Below are 15,539 nucleotides of genomic sequence, written 5' to 3'. Positions count from 1 at the left end.
TGTATTCGAGTAAAATTCAAAATGGCGCAAAAATATATATTTTTTCTATTACACTTCTAAATTACTTTATAGTGAAAGTATTGAATTATAGATATGCCATATTGGCTGTTGTTTTTAAACATGTGACAAGAAATGTCATTGAAAAGAAAATAACATAGAAGCCATTATCTCATCTATGGTTAAACCGACAACTAATAAAATACCATTGTGAATATTATGAACCCCACCACCACCGTTCTTGACACTGAATAGACTGAATAAAAACAAATAATACTTCAAAAAACTGTTCTTCTTCTGAAAGAACTTCTTTCCAATGGACAGAATTCCAAAAACTAAAATTAACAAAATAAATCTAAATAAAACCCTGCCTGGGAGATCTGGCAGAACAAAAGTATTCTATATAATACTAAAAGATACAGCCCTGCTATTGTCATCTGCCTGCCACATAACAAACACAAAGTTTTTTTTTTTTTTTTTTGTTTGAAACTGACTTGCTGGGGCAGAATGTGGCTGTGTTCATGGTTTGGTGCTTGTGGAGGATTTAGTAGAACATAGCTGTGCTGATTGAGGGGATTGATGCTGTGGGGGGTTCACAGACAGTATCAGGAGAGGATGCTTTTAGTGCATGTGATAATACATTAGATAGAAGGTTGCGCGGTGGCACAGTGAGTAGCACTGTCGCCTGACAGCAAGAAGGTTGCTGGTTCGAGCCTCGACTGGGTTCTCCCCATGTTGGCGTGGGTTTCCTCCGGGTGCTCCGGTTTCCCCCACAGTCCAAACACATGCAGAACAGGTGAATTGGGTAAGCTAAATTGTCCCTATTGTATGTGTGTGAAAGAGAGTGTATGGATGTTTCCCAGTGCTGGGTAGCAGCTGGAAGGGCAGCCACTGCATAAAACATATGCCGGATAAATTGGTGGTTCATTCCACTGTGGCAACCCCAGATTGATAAAGGTATTTAGTCGAAAAGAAATTAATGAATGATTATGGATAGAAGATGTTGACAGATGTTTAATATCTGCCTCTGCTGATTTCACTTTTGCACACATTATACAGTATCACTTTGTTTTATCTGCAGCACCACTGACTGTAAGATGCTTCCACACAGAACCTGAAGGTTTTTTTTTTCTTTTGACTGGTGGAGGACCAAGAAATGGCTCAGCAGCACTCTTTTTCACGGTGCCCAAATGTATTTGAGGAGTTTCAAGTTTATAAAAAGTGACGGGAAGCTGGGCTAAGGTTAACTAGCCTATAGCATATATCTTGCTGTCTGCAAAAGAAAGAAATTTAGACGTACCATATAACTCCCATAAGTGCATACTATTCGACACAACTGCAAAAGCATCGTTTTAACCTTTATAAACGAACGTTAACGTTACTCTGTCAACAGACTATTGTCTAAATTACCGCGCTAACAGAGCTAACGTTGCGTAAACAGAGCACCCGATTGCAGACGTCAATAGAAAATCCCGATTAAACTCCGCTTCAATTTTATAAAACTGCCTTTGTAACCCAATTAAGGTACAAAAATCTATTTAACAAAAATAGACACCCTGTTATCTCCGCCCCGCCCTCCAACATGCCGACTGTGCTCTCTCTCTCTCTCTCTCTCTCTCTCTCTCTCTCTCTCTCTCTCTCTCTCTCTCTCTCTCTCTCTCTCACTCACTCACGCGGGCATGCACTGTGGTCTCATGAGGAAACGCTGCTTTTTGATAGTGTTTTTCTTGCTCCCGAATACAAATAATTTTTTCAAGTATTTGTTCGAATCAAGTATTCGTAAAAACACGCTATTCGTGCCTTTCCGAATACCGTACACACACACATATATATATATATATATATATATATATATATATATATATATATATATATACATACAAAGATATATATATACATACATAGATATATATATATATATATATATATATACACACACACACATATACATACATATATATATATATATATATATATACACACACATATACATACATACATATATATATATATATATATATATATATATATATATATATATATATATATATATATATATGTATGTATGTATGTATGTATGTATGTATGTATGTATGTATGTATATATATATATATGTATATATATATATATATATATATATATATATATATATATATATATATATATATATATATAAAGACCTGTCACGATACCTATTTTTGTTGTACAATTTAATGCACCAAAATATATTGCGATAAATAATATTATTGTAATTTTAAAAAGACTCAGATGGCAATATAATATCATATCATCACAATGCCAGTACACTCCTCCAAAGAACACATCAGATTTTATTCTTAAGAATATTTAATTTAATTATAGTAATTTTAACAATTTAATAATCAGGCATTGGAATCAGAATGTAAAAACACATGGTGTTTATGTGCATTGTTGACTGTTTTAAATGTTCAGATAAGAAATAAAAAATGTTATATAAAAGTTTCTACAAATAAGTGGCTTTTACAGCTGCTTTGAATTAATGTTTATTTCAAAATATTAATAGAATTTTGACTTGACTTCATAAAGGCAAACAGGCTGACCTAGCACTGATGTGAGGGATGTTGATTATGGGCCTTATTCCTGCTGGAAGCTCCTCCTGCCCCTGCAGTTCTGCTGCATGTCTCTCTAGATCCAGTGTCAACACCTGCAGGAAATGCAGCTTAATGTCAGCTTAAAGGTGCTGTATGTACTGTAAGTTTTTGACTCTTTTAAAGCATAAAAATACCATAATATGTTTGCAGATATGCAAGGAACACGCTAAATGAAGCTTCTTGTTTATATGAAAAACAATGCTAAAGTCCAATATTCTGCTTTAAAAATGCAACTTACGTGCCGGAACGGCTTTGTTTTTTTAACCTGCCCACTGCCATTTTAGCCAATTATATTTCAGCACCCTGAGTTGCCTTGGTGGAAAACCACGCATTTCATTCATTCAGTCAGGAAGGCTCTAATTTTTTTTTGTATTGTGAAGCAGTTACCAGACAAATGAAATGAGACAACAATGGGCACGACTTGTTTTTTTTCACTGCAAGCTTATTGGATGTAGTAAAGTAGGCATTTCATTTCATTCATACATACACTACGGCCAATTTAGTTCATTCAATTTACCTATAGCGGTTGCTTTTGGACTGTGAGGGAAACCGAAGTAGAGGTCTGCATTCCAGCGGCTGTACGGCGGGAGCCGTAGGACTCCACCAGATTTCTTGCGGCGCGGGAATACATTTCAGAATAAAGCGCGGGAGCGGTCGGTAACTGGTATAATGGACAGGAGCGGGCAGTCTAACAATATCGATCCAAACTCCTGAGCGAGCGAGCACGCATATGCATGTGTGTGAATGAGAGAGCGTGATGCTGCGTGTCGCTTGTTTGTTGCTGTCTATGTGTGTGTGTGTGTGAATGAGAGAGAGAGCTTTGTGCTGTCCATGTGTGTGTGTGTGTGTGTGTGTGTGTGTGTGTGTGTGTGTGTGTGTGTGTGTGTGTGTGAATGATAGAGAACGTGATGCTGTCTGTCTGTGTGTGTGTGTGTGTCACTTGCTTGGTGCTTATGTGTATGTGTGTGTGTGTGTGTGTGTGTGTGTGTGTGAATGTGAATGAGAGAGAGAGCTTTGTGCTGTCTATGTGTGTGTGCGTGTATTTGTGTGAATGAGAGAGAGCATGATGCTGTCTGTGTGTGCGTGTGTCACTTGCTTGGTGCTGTGTGTCTATGTGTGGTTGTGTGTTTATACTGACAGCTTGTTATAGGCTGTCTGGACTCTGTATCGCTGGGAGGTTTTCGGTTTTGTCCCCCCCTGCCCGTTAGGAGAACGGGCGCGGCGGGTAGAAAACAGGGCGGGGAGGGCAGCGGGACAACATATGCTAAATATAAGCGGGAGCTGTCGGGTTCGGACTAAAACCTAGCAGGAGAGGGTGGGAGCGGGATTTAAAATTTAGCCCCATGGAGATCTCTAAACCGAAGCACCTGGAGGAAACCCATGTCAACACGAGGAGAACATGCAAACTTCACACAGAAATGCCAACTGACCCAGCAGGGACTCGAACCAGCTAACTTCCTGCTGTGAGGTGACAGTGCTAACCACTGGGCCACCGTGCCGCCCAGTTATATCCATATTTATTGCGACTTTTTATTTTATTTATTTTTATTTATTTACCAATAATTTGTTTTTTGGCCAATAGTTTTAGTCTTCGTTTACTAAAACAACCTTGCAAAACACAACCCAAAACCCACCTGATGAATTGCTACACCCAAGCAGTCTAGAATTTTCTCTGGCATTTCCTTAAGATCTCTGGCCAGATCCGGTAGGGAGTGTGAAACCTGTTTGTTGGACAGAAGGTCTTTGTAGTCCACCAGAATGCTGCCTTTCCTTTCAATCTCATCCTAAGAGAATAAGCAACAAGAAAAATGTATATGTTGATGCTAAATGAAGAATCCTAGAAATATACAGAAAAGCCTTTTAAATACCTTATCATAAAGATCGATCTGTGATGTGAAGTACTGCTCAAACACCTTTATTTTCTCAACATAAGGTGAACTTTCAACAAAACCTGGAAAAGGAGCAGATGCAAGTCACACAAAAAATTAAGTCACATATGCCAGGTTAAGAATATATATTTTTAACTCGATGAAAATGAAAGGTGGCTTGGTGGCTCAGTGGTTATCACTGTGGCCTCGCTGCAAAAAAGTCACTGGTTTGAGTCCCGGCTGGGTCAGTTGGCATTTCTGTGTGGAGTTTGCATGTTCTCCCCGTGTTGGCGTGGGTTTCCTCCGGTTGCTCCGGTTTCCCCAACAGTCCAAACACATGCGCTATCTGCTTGTTAAGTGTGACGTCACACGAATCGGTTTCCGGGTTCAAGCGCTCTATAAAACTGTATGGGGAGACTCAACAAATAGTAATAATAAATGTTTACAAAGCGATGTAATGCTTTTATGCTAGTCTATGCTTTTATGACTTCTAGGCTGGATTACTGTAACGCGCTGTTTGCTGGCTGCCCAGCATCCTCTATTAACAAACTTCAATTAGTACAAAATGCAGCAGCCAGAGTTCTTACCAGGTCTAGAAAATATGATCAAATCACCTCAATTGTATCCTCCTCACACTGGCTGCTTGTTCAGTTTCGTATTGAATTTAAAATATTACTTCTCACCTATAAAGCTTTCAATAATCTAGCTCATGTTTATCTAACCAACCTTCTGTCTCGCTACAGTCCAACTCGCTCTTTAAGGTCTCAAAACTCAGGGCTTCTGGTAGTACCTAGAATAGCAAAGTCGAGTAAAGGAGGTCGAGCCTTCTCATTTATGGCTCCTAAACTCTGGAAGAGCCTTCCTGATAATGTCTGAGGCTCAGACACACTCTCCCAATTCAAAACTAGATTAAAGACCTATCTGTTTAGTAAAGCATACACTCAGTGCATCATTTAGAGGTATGATACATGACTGTGCTCCACGCAGATTTCTGCATCTTGTTTATATACACTATGAACAGCAGCTACGCTAATTATTCTCTTTATTCTCTATTTCCACCTGGGGATACTCATCCCGAGGCCCTTAGACTATGCAGAGTCACTGATTGATCCAAGGCCAGAGACGAGATGATCCCAAGGTTTCCATATCCTGGATCAGGCCGTATCCTGAGCAGCTGTTGTGGTGGTCATGGAGGAGTGGAGAGCATGAGACTGATTCCTGTGACCCCCCAGGGACAGACGAGTCTTCGCTAAGGCCCAGCTTCCAGCCTCCACCGCTGAGACTGCAGCTCTACACAAGACATTTGGCCAGCGAAGAAATTACAATGGTTGTGCCAAACTGAGCCTGGTTTCTCTCAAGGTGTTTTTTCTTTAATTTTGCTAACTTGTGAAGTTTTTATTCCCTCTCCACTGTTGCCAGTAGCTTGCATGGTTTGGGATCTATAGAGCTGTGCATCGATGGATTTGCTCTCCAGTGTCTAGACCCTCAGTAGTGACTATTAAACCACACTGAACTGAGCTGAACTGAACTTAAACACTAAAAACTGAACTACACTGTTCCAATTTACCATGATCTTCTATGTAAAGCTGCTTTGACACAATCTACATTGTAAAAGTGCTATACAAATAAAGCTAAATTGAACTGAATTAATACTTTCGAAAATCACAATCACAATGTATATATCCATGCCTAATATCCAGATAGTATGGCAAAATAAATTTTTTATAAATTGTTAGAATTTTAATATTTGTGATGCAGCAAGTCCAGAGACTGTTGTGTACACTATGATTTTATATAAAATTCATTTCAATGTGTGACAGGACTAAAAAGTGTCCATAAACGAATATTTTCTCAATTCAAATGAGTAGTGGTTTGCACCCGGAAACAGTATTCCACACGTCAATCCTTAACAACAGATATGTGAATTGGATCAACTAAATTGGCTGTAGTGTATTAGTGTGTATGGGTATTTCCCAGTACTGAGTTGCAGCTGGAAGGGCATCCACTGTGTAAAACATATGCTGGATAAGTTGGCAGTTCATTCCGCTGTGTCGACCCCTAATGATTAAGGGACTAAGCTGAAGGAAAATGAATGAATGAATGATGAAAATGGAAAACCTTCAGAAAAGTAGAGTCGCCATCCTTTATATGGACAAGTGATGTCAAGGGTTGCTTGAGTCACACGTGCCTGACTAACTTGTGGAGCATTTCCTGTGGAGTAAAAACAACAGCATAAATAATCAAACATTAGTTTATCAAGTGGTAATTGTCAGTGTAACAAACAAACAAACAAAGCAAAAAAAAAAATAAAAAAAAAAAAATATATATATATATATATATATATATATATATATATATATATATATATATATTTACATTTCTATATAATTCCTTAGATACAGTTTTATTTACTATTTTATTTAAGATTAAATATTTTCTCTTGTTTTTTATGTGTTGTATTTTTATTTCTGTTACATTGTTTGGTTTATTTAGTTTCACTTGAGTGTTCAGTTAGGTGGCAATTTGGTTTATTTGCTGTGGGTCCTCTACTTCATTTTATGGACCCTTTTTATAAAACTTTTATGGCACATTTAACGTAATCAGCATCTTAAATCCTTGAAAGTTTTTTTATTTTCTTTGCATGCATGCGCATGTACATTAATATGCATATTTTAAAGTAAGCATGTACATTTCTATGTATTTATGTATGCATTATATCATCTTTGCATCAAATTACAAAAAACCAATGCTGATGCGAGCTGTTTGTAATGCAACATCTATGGGGGTAGGACAGTAAAATTGACATTATTCTCTCTTCTGGCTGCTGTTTTCAGTATCAAACTAGATTTTCCTTTTTCTGTAAGTCCTGATAACACCATCCTGGAGTTTTTTTTTATTATTTAAGCAAATAGGATTGCAAAATAAATTATTTGTTGTACTCTCCCATTCACTGCGCTCTAAGTTTACCCAACTATGGACAACAGTGCCTGCTGAGAAACACAGAAATGGGTCCATTATTTGCTTGAAAAAAAGATAAATAAATGGACCCAACTCCGAGGGCTTCCTAAAAACATTTTATTTTGTCACATGGTCTCTTTTATGTTACTTCTTTGACATCCTAGACAATGATTGTAATAATACTATGTATCGTGACTAATGCTACTAACCCTTTTGTGTATTGTTGTTTGAATAGTTTCCTCTTCCTCCTCCTCCTCCTCCACTCCACTGACGGCCTCTCCAGCCTCTATACTGACCATTACTCCATCCTCTTCCTCCTCTCCACCCTCCTCCACCTCTCCATCCTCCAGATCCTGAGCTGTTTCCACCTCTCCATGATCCTCGGCTTGAACCCTGACTGCTCATTTTTTTAACCTTCTCGATAAGTCTGTTGTTGCTAAAAGCTGTGGATGTACGTTAACAAGAATTATTTATATTAATTATTAAATTACCCTTTAATTGCATTTTATTAACATCTAGCCTGACCCCAACTCTCAGTAATGTCAAAACAGCAATTGTAATGAAAAGTATTCATATTTTTCATTAAATTACCCATTAAATCTATTTTATTAACATCTACTTCCACCCAAACCCTAAACCAGACCCTCACTGTAATGTAAAAATAGTAATTATAATGAGAATTATTCATATTTTTTATTAAATTACCCATTAATTGTATTTTATTAGCGTCTACCGCTACGCAAACCCTAAACCCAACCCTCACAGTAATGTAAAAACAGCAATTATTGCAAGAATATTTATATTTTTCATTAAATCCCCCAATAAATGTACTTTATTAACGTCTACTTCAACCCAAACCCTAAACCCAACCCTCACAGTAAAGTAAAAACAGCAATTATTGCAAGAATATTTATATTTTTCATTAAATCCCCCAATAAATGTACTTTATTAACGTCTACTTCAACCCAAACCCTAAACCCAACCCTCACAGTAATGTAAAAACAGCAATTATAACAAGAATTATTTATATTCTTCATTAAACTGCCCATTTATTGTATTTTATTAATTTCTACCCCAACCCCAAACCTCACAGTAATGTAAAAACAGCAATTATAACGAAAGTTATTTATATTATTTATTAAAATACCCTTTCATTGTATATTATTAACATCTACCCCTACTCCAACCCTTACAGTAATGTAAAAACAGCCATTATAACAAGAGTTATTTATATTTTTCATTAAATTACCCATTAATTGTACTTTATTAACATCTACCCCAACCAAAACCCTAAACCCAACCCTCAATGTAATGTAAAAAAGTAGTTTTAATAAGTCTTTTTTATACTTTTCATTAAATTACCCATTAAATTGTATTTTATATAACATCTACCCCTACTCCAACCCTCACAGTAATGTAAAAACAGCCATTATAACAAGAGTTATTTATATTTGTCATTAAATTACCCATTAAATAGTATTTTATTAACGCTTACCCTAACCAAAACCCTAAACCAACCCACACAGTAATGTAAACAGCAATTATAACGATTATTATTTATATTTGTCATTAAATTACCCATTAAATAGTATTTATTAACGTCTACCCTAACCAAAACCCTAAACCCAACCCCTCACAGTAATGTAAACAGCAATTATAACGATTATTATTTATATTTGTCATTAAATTACTCATTAAATAGTATTTTATTAACGTCTACCCTAACCAAAACCCTAAACCAACCCACACAGTAATGTAAACAGCAATTATAACGATTATTATTTATATTTGTCATTAAATTACCCATTAAATAGTATTTATTAACGTCTACCCTAACCAAAACCCTAAACCCAACCCCTCACAGTAATGTAAACAGCAATTCTAACGATTATTATTTATATTTGTCATTAAATTACCCATTAAATAGTATTTTATTAACGTCTACCCTAACCAAAACCCTAAACCAACCCTTATAGTAATGCCAAAACAGCAATTATAACGAGAACCGTTCATATTTGTCATTAAATTTGCTATTAAATAGTATTTTATTACTGTCTAACCTAACCAAAACCCTAAACCCAACCCTCATAGTCATTCATTCAATTTCTTGTCGGCTTAGTCCCTTTATTAATCCGGGGTCGCCACAGCGGAATGAACCGCCAACTTATCCAGCAAGTTTTTTACGCAGTGGATGCCCTTCCAGTCGCAACCCATCTCTGAGAAACATCCACACACACATGCACACACACACTCATACACTACGGACAATTTACCCAACCAAATTCACCTGTACCGCATGTCTTTGGACTGTGGGGGAAACCGGAGCACCCGGAGGAAACCCATGCAAAGGCAGGGAGAACATGCAAACTCCAACCCTCATAGTAATGTAAAAAATTTGTTTTAATGAGAATTATTTATATTTGCCATTAAGTTAACCATTAAGTAGTATTTTATTAATGTCTACACCAACCCTTACAGTAATGAAAAACAGCTATTGAAACGAGAATTATTTATATTTGTCATTAAATTACCCATTAAATAGTATTTTATTAACGTCTACCCTAACCAAAACCCTAAACCAACCCTCACAGTAATGTAAACAGCAATTATAACGATTATTATTTATATTTGTCATTAAATTACCCATTAATAGTATTTTATTAACATCTACTAATACACTAAACCCAGCCCTCACGGTAACATAAAACTATGAATTATTGTTGTACAGCATCACAAAAATTACGGTATATTGACATGGGTATCCACAGCTGTATGCCACTTAATCTATTATTAGACTTTACCAAGTAGTTAACTAATTCTGAGAGGAAAATCACAACAAACAAAGCTAGCAATGTGTCACAGAAACAAGACTGTCCGTTTACTGATCAATATCCAAATTCAAATGAATAGAGTAAACACAGACCTGCTGTTCTACTGATGCATTAACAGGATTTATAGCAGAATACTTTTATGATATTATTCCTATAACGTTATATGAAACATGAAGAGCCTCAAACAAATATAAACGGGTGAAATATTTCCAAAATAATGAAGCAACGCTACACGTCACTGCCTGAGACTATTTACGTCAACCGACGTTTCACAGCTCGCACTAACTACATTGTGGGAAAATGAACTCAAACATAAGTAACGTCAAATCCACATATAATTTACTAAAGAAACACAATTGAGCTCGTTTTATTGAGTTTAGTACTTACAGCAGCCAGCTTGTTTACTTCCTCAGTTAGTGACGTCTAGCGAGGCTTCGAGTTTGGCGCCAACTGATATCACTTCCGGACATGCGCTGAGCGTAAACATCGTGTTTTTTCAGTAAATATAATTTTAGATCTTACAGTTACTTGTACAGTAATAGCCAGGGATGGGCAGTATTCATGATACATATATTTAAAATACGTATTTTAAATACTAAATTGTAATTTGTATTTGACAGGGTTTATGGAAATGGGTTAATATTTTGCTTTATTGTATATATTGTATACAATATATATATATATATATATATATATATATATATATATATATATATATATATATATATATATATATATATATATATATATATATATATATATATATATTACTTTAGTGTTTTGTATTTTTAAAATACTGTAAAATACGTCGTGATAACTCTACAAGATGGCATCATAAAAATGGGGCTTCAGACTGATGCTTTCTCAGTTATTTGCCTATTTTGTATTTTGAAACTAGGCCTACAACAAACCTTATCGATAGGACTATTTGATCAATCCATTAAACTGACTTAGTGAAGTAAACAATGATTGATAACAACAACCTTTCTCTGAGCAAGTTTAAGTCAGCTTCTCTGCACCTCATTCAACTCTACTGTACATGAGGTGTTTATAAAAAAAATTATTTATACGTTTTATTCATAAAACTTGTTTTTCTTTTTTTATTTTAGTGTAGCTTTTGTACAAGTTTCATACAGAAACTTCTGTCTTTCATACAGAAAGTCCTGAAGGTGATCTTTGTGCTCATTGTAGACCATGTTATGCACATAATGAGTTGGAATAGTACTATATCTCTTGATTGTGTAGGCTAAATTGCCACCATTTCTTAAAAGTCTTATTTTTCAACATTTTGTTGCAACTGAAATATTTAGAACTCAAATTAAAAATCACGATTTCTGAAAACTACTAAAATCAGTTTTATAATTAAACAAATAATTAAAAGATGTTTATACAAACAACAAAAATAAATTACAAAATTAAAACATAAATTAAAATATATTAATTAATATAATATAAATAATATTAAAAACAAATATAAAAATGTTTTTTATTATTATTATTATTTTTTGTTGTTGTTTGTTTTTTGCAATTCTATTCTTCAAAACACATTTTAGGACGAAGCAGTGGCGCAGTAGGTAGTGCTGTCGCCACAGCAAGAAGGTCGCTGGGTCGCTGTTTCGAGTCTCGGCTCAGTTGACGTTTCTGTGTGGAGTTTGCATGTTCTCCCTGCGTTGGCGTGGGTTTCCTCTGCACTCTCAGAAAAAAAGGTACAAAATTGTACCTTTTAGGGTACAAATAGCCCGTCACTGGGGTGGTACCCTTAAGGGTACAAATTTGTACCTCTATTTAAAGGTACAAAATTGTACCTTCTACATTTGTACCCTTTAAGGGACAATTTTGTACCCTAGACACTGAAGGTACAAAAATGTACCTTTTTATATTGTATAGTATTTTCAGGGTACTGACCCAGGCATTTTGATCTTTTGGTGACTGCATGCACAAATAAATAAATAAAATATTTTGGTTCACAGATGTCCATTTTTATTTATTAATGTAGAAATATTTCATTACAACTCACAACTGAATGTGTTAAGAAATAAAATTACACAGCAAGTATAAAGCAGACATGTAAAAAGAACAATTTAGATAAGAATAAAAACTAAATAATTTACACTTAATACAAAGACCACAAGAATACTGTTTAAGATTTATAAACACATTACACAGGTTACATCAAGTACTGCACTTTATAAAGTCCAAAGTATTTGTCTTTAGTCAGAATACTCGGTCATAATAAATAATTTGTCATCAACATTTTCTCTGAATTTCAGAATGAAGGCAATGTTTCTCTATAAATTGCTTCAACAGTGCAGAAAACCAAAAACATCAGTAGCCTCTTCCTCAACATCAGTAGATTACTCCTCATCATCCTCAAGTGGAGTTGTAATTTGTTATAACACAATATGTGTTTATGCTTTTGATAAACATGACATGTAAAGCACTCATATCTGGAAAATGTTCTTTGATAGTCATCAGGACCACAAGTTATTTAAAAATTTGCTTTATGCATGAATGATAGCAGTGTGCTGGATTCACTTGATGATTGTGATTATCCCAAGAGCATGTAGAGAAACAAAAAACAAGGTTGATCACTCTGGTAACTGGAGTAGATCAAGGCTTGTCACCGTCCACCGTTCATTCAAAACATTCCACTGCAGAAACATCAAGGTGTTCTTCTAATAAGATGGATATGTCAAAAATGTATATTCGTCCACATCATTAGCCCGGCCAATCCCAATCCCATCAACTCTGAAGACTGCCGTGACTCGTCTTGTTAACACAGTTGTCCAGTCGGTGGCCTCCTCCTGTACTTGAACTGTTGGATGTGGTGAAGATGATTCACTGTAAATGACAAAGCAATAATTACATTAATATCAGTCACTCTATCACTGATGAAGAGAAAATCAACATGCATAGAAAGGAAAATAATTAATATTCACTGATTAAAAAAAAAAAAGTATCACAGATTAAAAGACTAATATAAATTTCATTCATTCATTCAGTTTCTTTTCGGCTTAGTCCCTTTATTAATCTAGGGTCGCCACAGTGGAATGAACCACCAACTTATCCAGCATGTTTTATGCAGCATATGCCCTTCTAGCTGCAACCCAGTATTACGAAACATCCAGACACACTTATTCACACACACATTTATACACTACAGACAAATAAGCTTACCAAATTCAGCTATAGCGCATGTCTTTGAACTTGTGGGGAAACCGGAGCACTTGGAGGAAACCCTCACGAACACTGGAAGAATATGCAAACTCCTCACACAAATGCCAACTGACCCAGCTGAGGCTCGAACCAGCGACCTTCTTGCCGTAAGGTGACAGCACTACCCACTGCGTCATCCTAATATAAAGAATATCAAGCATTATAAAATGTATTTATCACAGCATATACTAAACAGAAAACAACATACACACCTGAGCACAACGAAATGTTGAAGTGTCTCGCTTAACAAGGCTGGCAACATGAGAAGTGCTGCTGTAAAATCAATTCCTGGAACATAAGATGTGGCATACAAACAAATATGAAGGAATCCATACAAAGCTAGAATTTAATAATATTAATCAAGTGGAGAAAGTTTAGAAAGAGTACCTTAGAGTCAGATCCATAGCATTCTTCAGTTGATCTCTCATCTTTTGATGAAAACCTAGAAAATAATTTTAAACATGTGGGTGTACATTTATTGTTGTTTGTAAGTAAAAACCTACACATTTAAAATAGTATGTAAAACCATGGTATAGATAATGAGACATACTTACATCTTGTAACTGAGCCATGCTTTCATATGACATGCCTTCATTGGTCTGATGCTGTTAGGCTGCATTCTGTTGTTCAATCTTGTCCTGAAAGACAATTGGAAACTTCAAAAACTTCTGGAAAGCAATAAGATAAAGCAATAACTATTTACTTATTTTGAGATATTAATAAAATAGGTAAAATAGCTCAAGGTACCAGTTTCAGAACAGATGAGACAAATTATTACATTAAAGAACAAAGTATAACCTAAAACGTCGATTTATAAAACGTGGTATGTTAATAATTCTACATTAACATAAGTATAACGTTAAACGATAGTAAAGCACCAACAATTCTGGACATGAGAGTTTGTGGACACTCCTCAACATTAATGTAACTTAGACACTGAAACGAAGATATGTACAAGCATACACACGCCACGTTTGTAACTAGCCACGTTTACATAATCAGTCGCTTTGCCGGTGACAAAATTGTGATTTTTCTTCACAAAATGGCGGTGTAACTTATATAACCTCTAAAATTACATTTCAGCGGTCAACCGTGGCTAGAAAAATGGCCTCAAAATATAAAACATCATCGATAATTTCAAATTTCCAGTATTAATAACAAAAGGTTTTATATCAAGGTATATGAAGACTTTAGTCGCGCGAGCTCCGGGCCACACCGCACATTACTCACGGCCCGATTTCGGTGCACGGATACGGCAGCGTCGGCTCGCTTCTGCCGCCGCAACTGGCCCGAGTGTATTTTGCTATTTGGGTTCCGATTATATTCCGCCGTGGCAACACTTATTAATAAAGCAGTAACGTAACGTAACGTATATAAGGCGCGAATACGTTACGTAGGCGATAAAGGGAACTTTTACACCGAGAAAACTAACAGCATATAACGTTAGTACTCACCGTCTATAATGTTATGTCCCTCGGTGACTTCGATATCACATTGTATTAACTTCTTTAATAAGCTGCAGACATCTTAGCAAACTCCATCCTGCAGGCCAGCCCGGAGCACTTAAAGCGGGGGAAAGCCGAGACCCGAGAGTCAGACAAAATCAACAGAACACGACTTCACATGTAAAAATGAGACTGAAAATATATCTTTAATACATTCTTACCTGAAAAGTGTGGACTCCAAAATAGACTTTCCTTTGAAGAGCGTGCGAAGTTCTGTGTAAACAGCCAGCATACTCTACCGACCGCCTCAGTAACAAACACTACTATAAGGTCTCAACAAGCCAAATTCTTAAAGAGACAGCAACATCACCACCTGTATGAAGATGCTGTCACTCTGCATAGTTCTTATTCTACATCCCATAAACTATAGGGTCTTAAACAGTAAGCAAAGACCAGTATTTATGTTTTTAATGATTAAAATTACATTCAATTATAAATTAAATTATTAACATTTTTGCGAAAAAATGTAATTTAAATACATGAATTTTTTTTTATTTATTATTAAAATATTTAATTCAATCAATTTATTTATT

The 15,539-nt window shown here is 35.6% G+C and overlaps 1 protein-coding gene across 3 annotated transcripts in view; it reads right to left on the bottom strand.

Annotated features, from left to right (window-relative positions):
- mcm8 (minichromosome maintenance 8 homologous recombination repair factor) overlaps window positions 1-10,713 on the bottom strand; it is a 40,024-nt gene extending 29,311 nt beyond the window's left edge. Inside the window, exons 1-6 of one of the 3 annotated variants that reach the window (XM_087289944.1) lie at window positions 10,378-10,713; window positions 7,664-7,897; window positions 6,615-6,707; window positions 4,497-4,579; window positions 4,263-4,412; window positions 2,578-2,681 (exon numbers count right to left, since the gene is read on the bottom strand). In XM_087289944.1, the coding sequence (XP_087146070.1) occupies window positions 2,578-2,681; window positions 4,263-4,412; window positions 4,497-4,579; window positions 6,615-6,707; window positions 7,664-7,859 (626 nt within the window). In that variant the 5' untranslated portion in view covers window positions 7,860-7,897; window positions 10,378-10,713. The remainder of the gene's footprint in view (window positions 1-2,577; window positions 2,682-4,262; window positions 4,413-4,496; window positions 4,580-6,614; window positions 6,708-7,663; window positions 7,898-10,377) is intronic. The other 2 variants (XM_087289943.1, XM_087289945.1) reach the window with 2 other exon arrangements.
- Between the last annotated feature and the right edge of the window lie 4,826 nt (window positions 10,714-15,539).

This window comes from Danio rerio, chromosome 17, assembly GCF_052040795.2.
Source record: "Danio rerio strain M-AB ecotype USA chromosome 17, GRCz13ab, whole genome shotgun sequence".
Classification (NCBI taxonomy): Eukaryota; Metazoa; Chordata; class Actinopteri; order Cypriniformes; family Danionidae; genus Danio; species Danio rerio.
The sequence above is the reverse complement of the archived record's forward strand: the minus strand, read 5'-3'. Positions and strand labels throughout refer to the sequence as shown.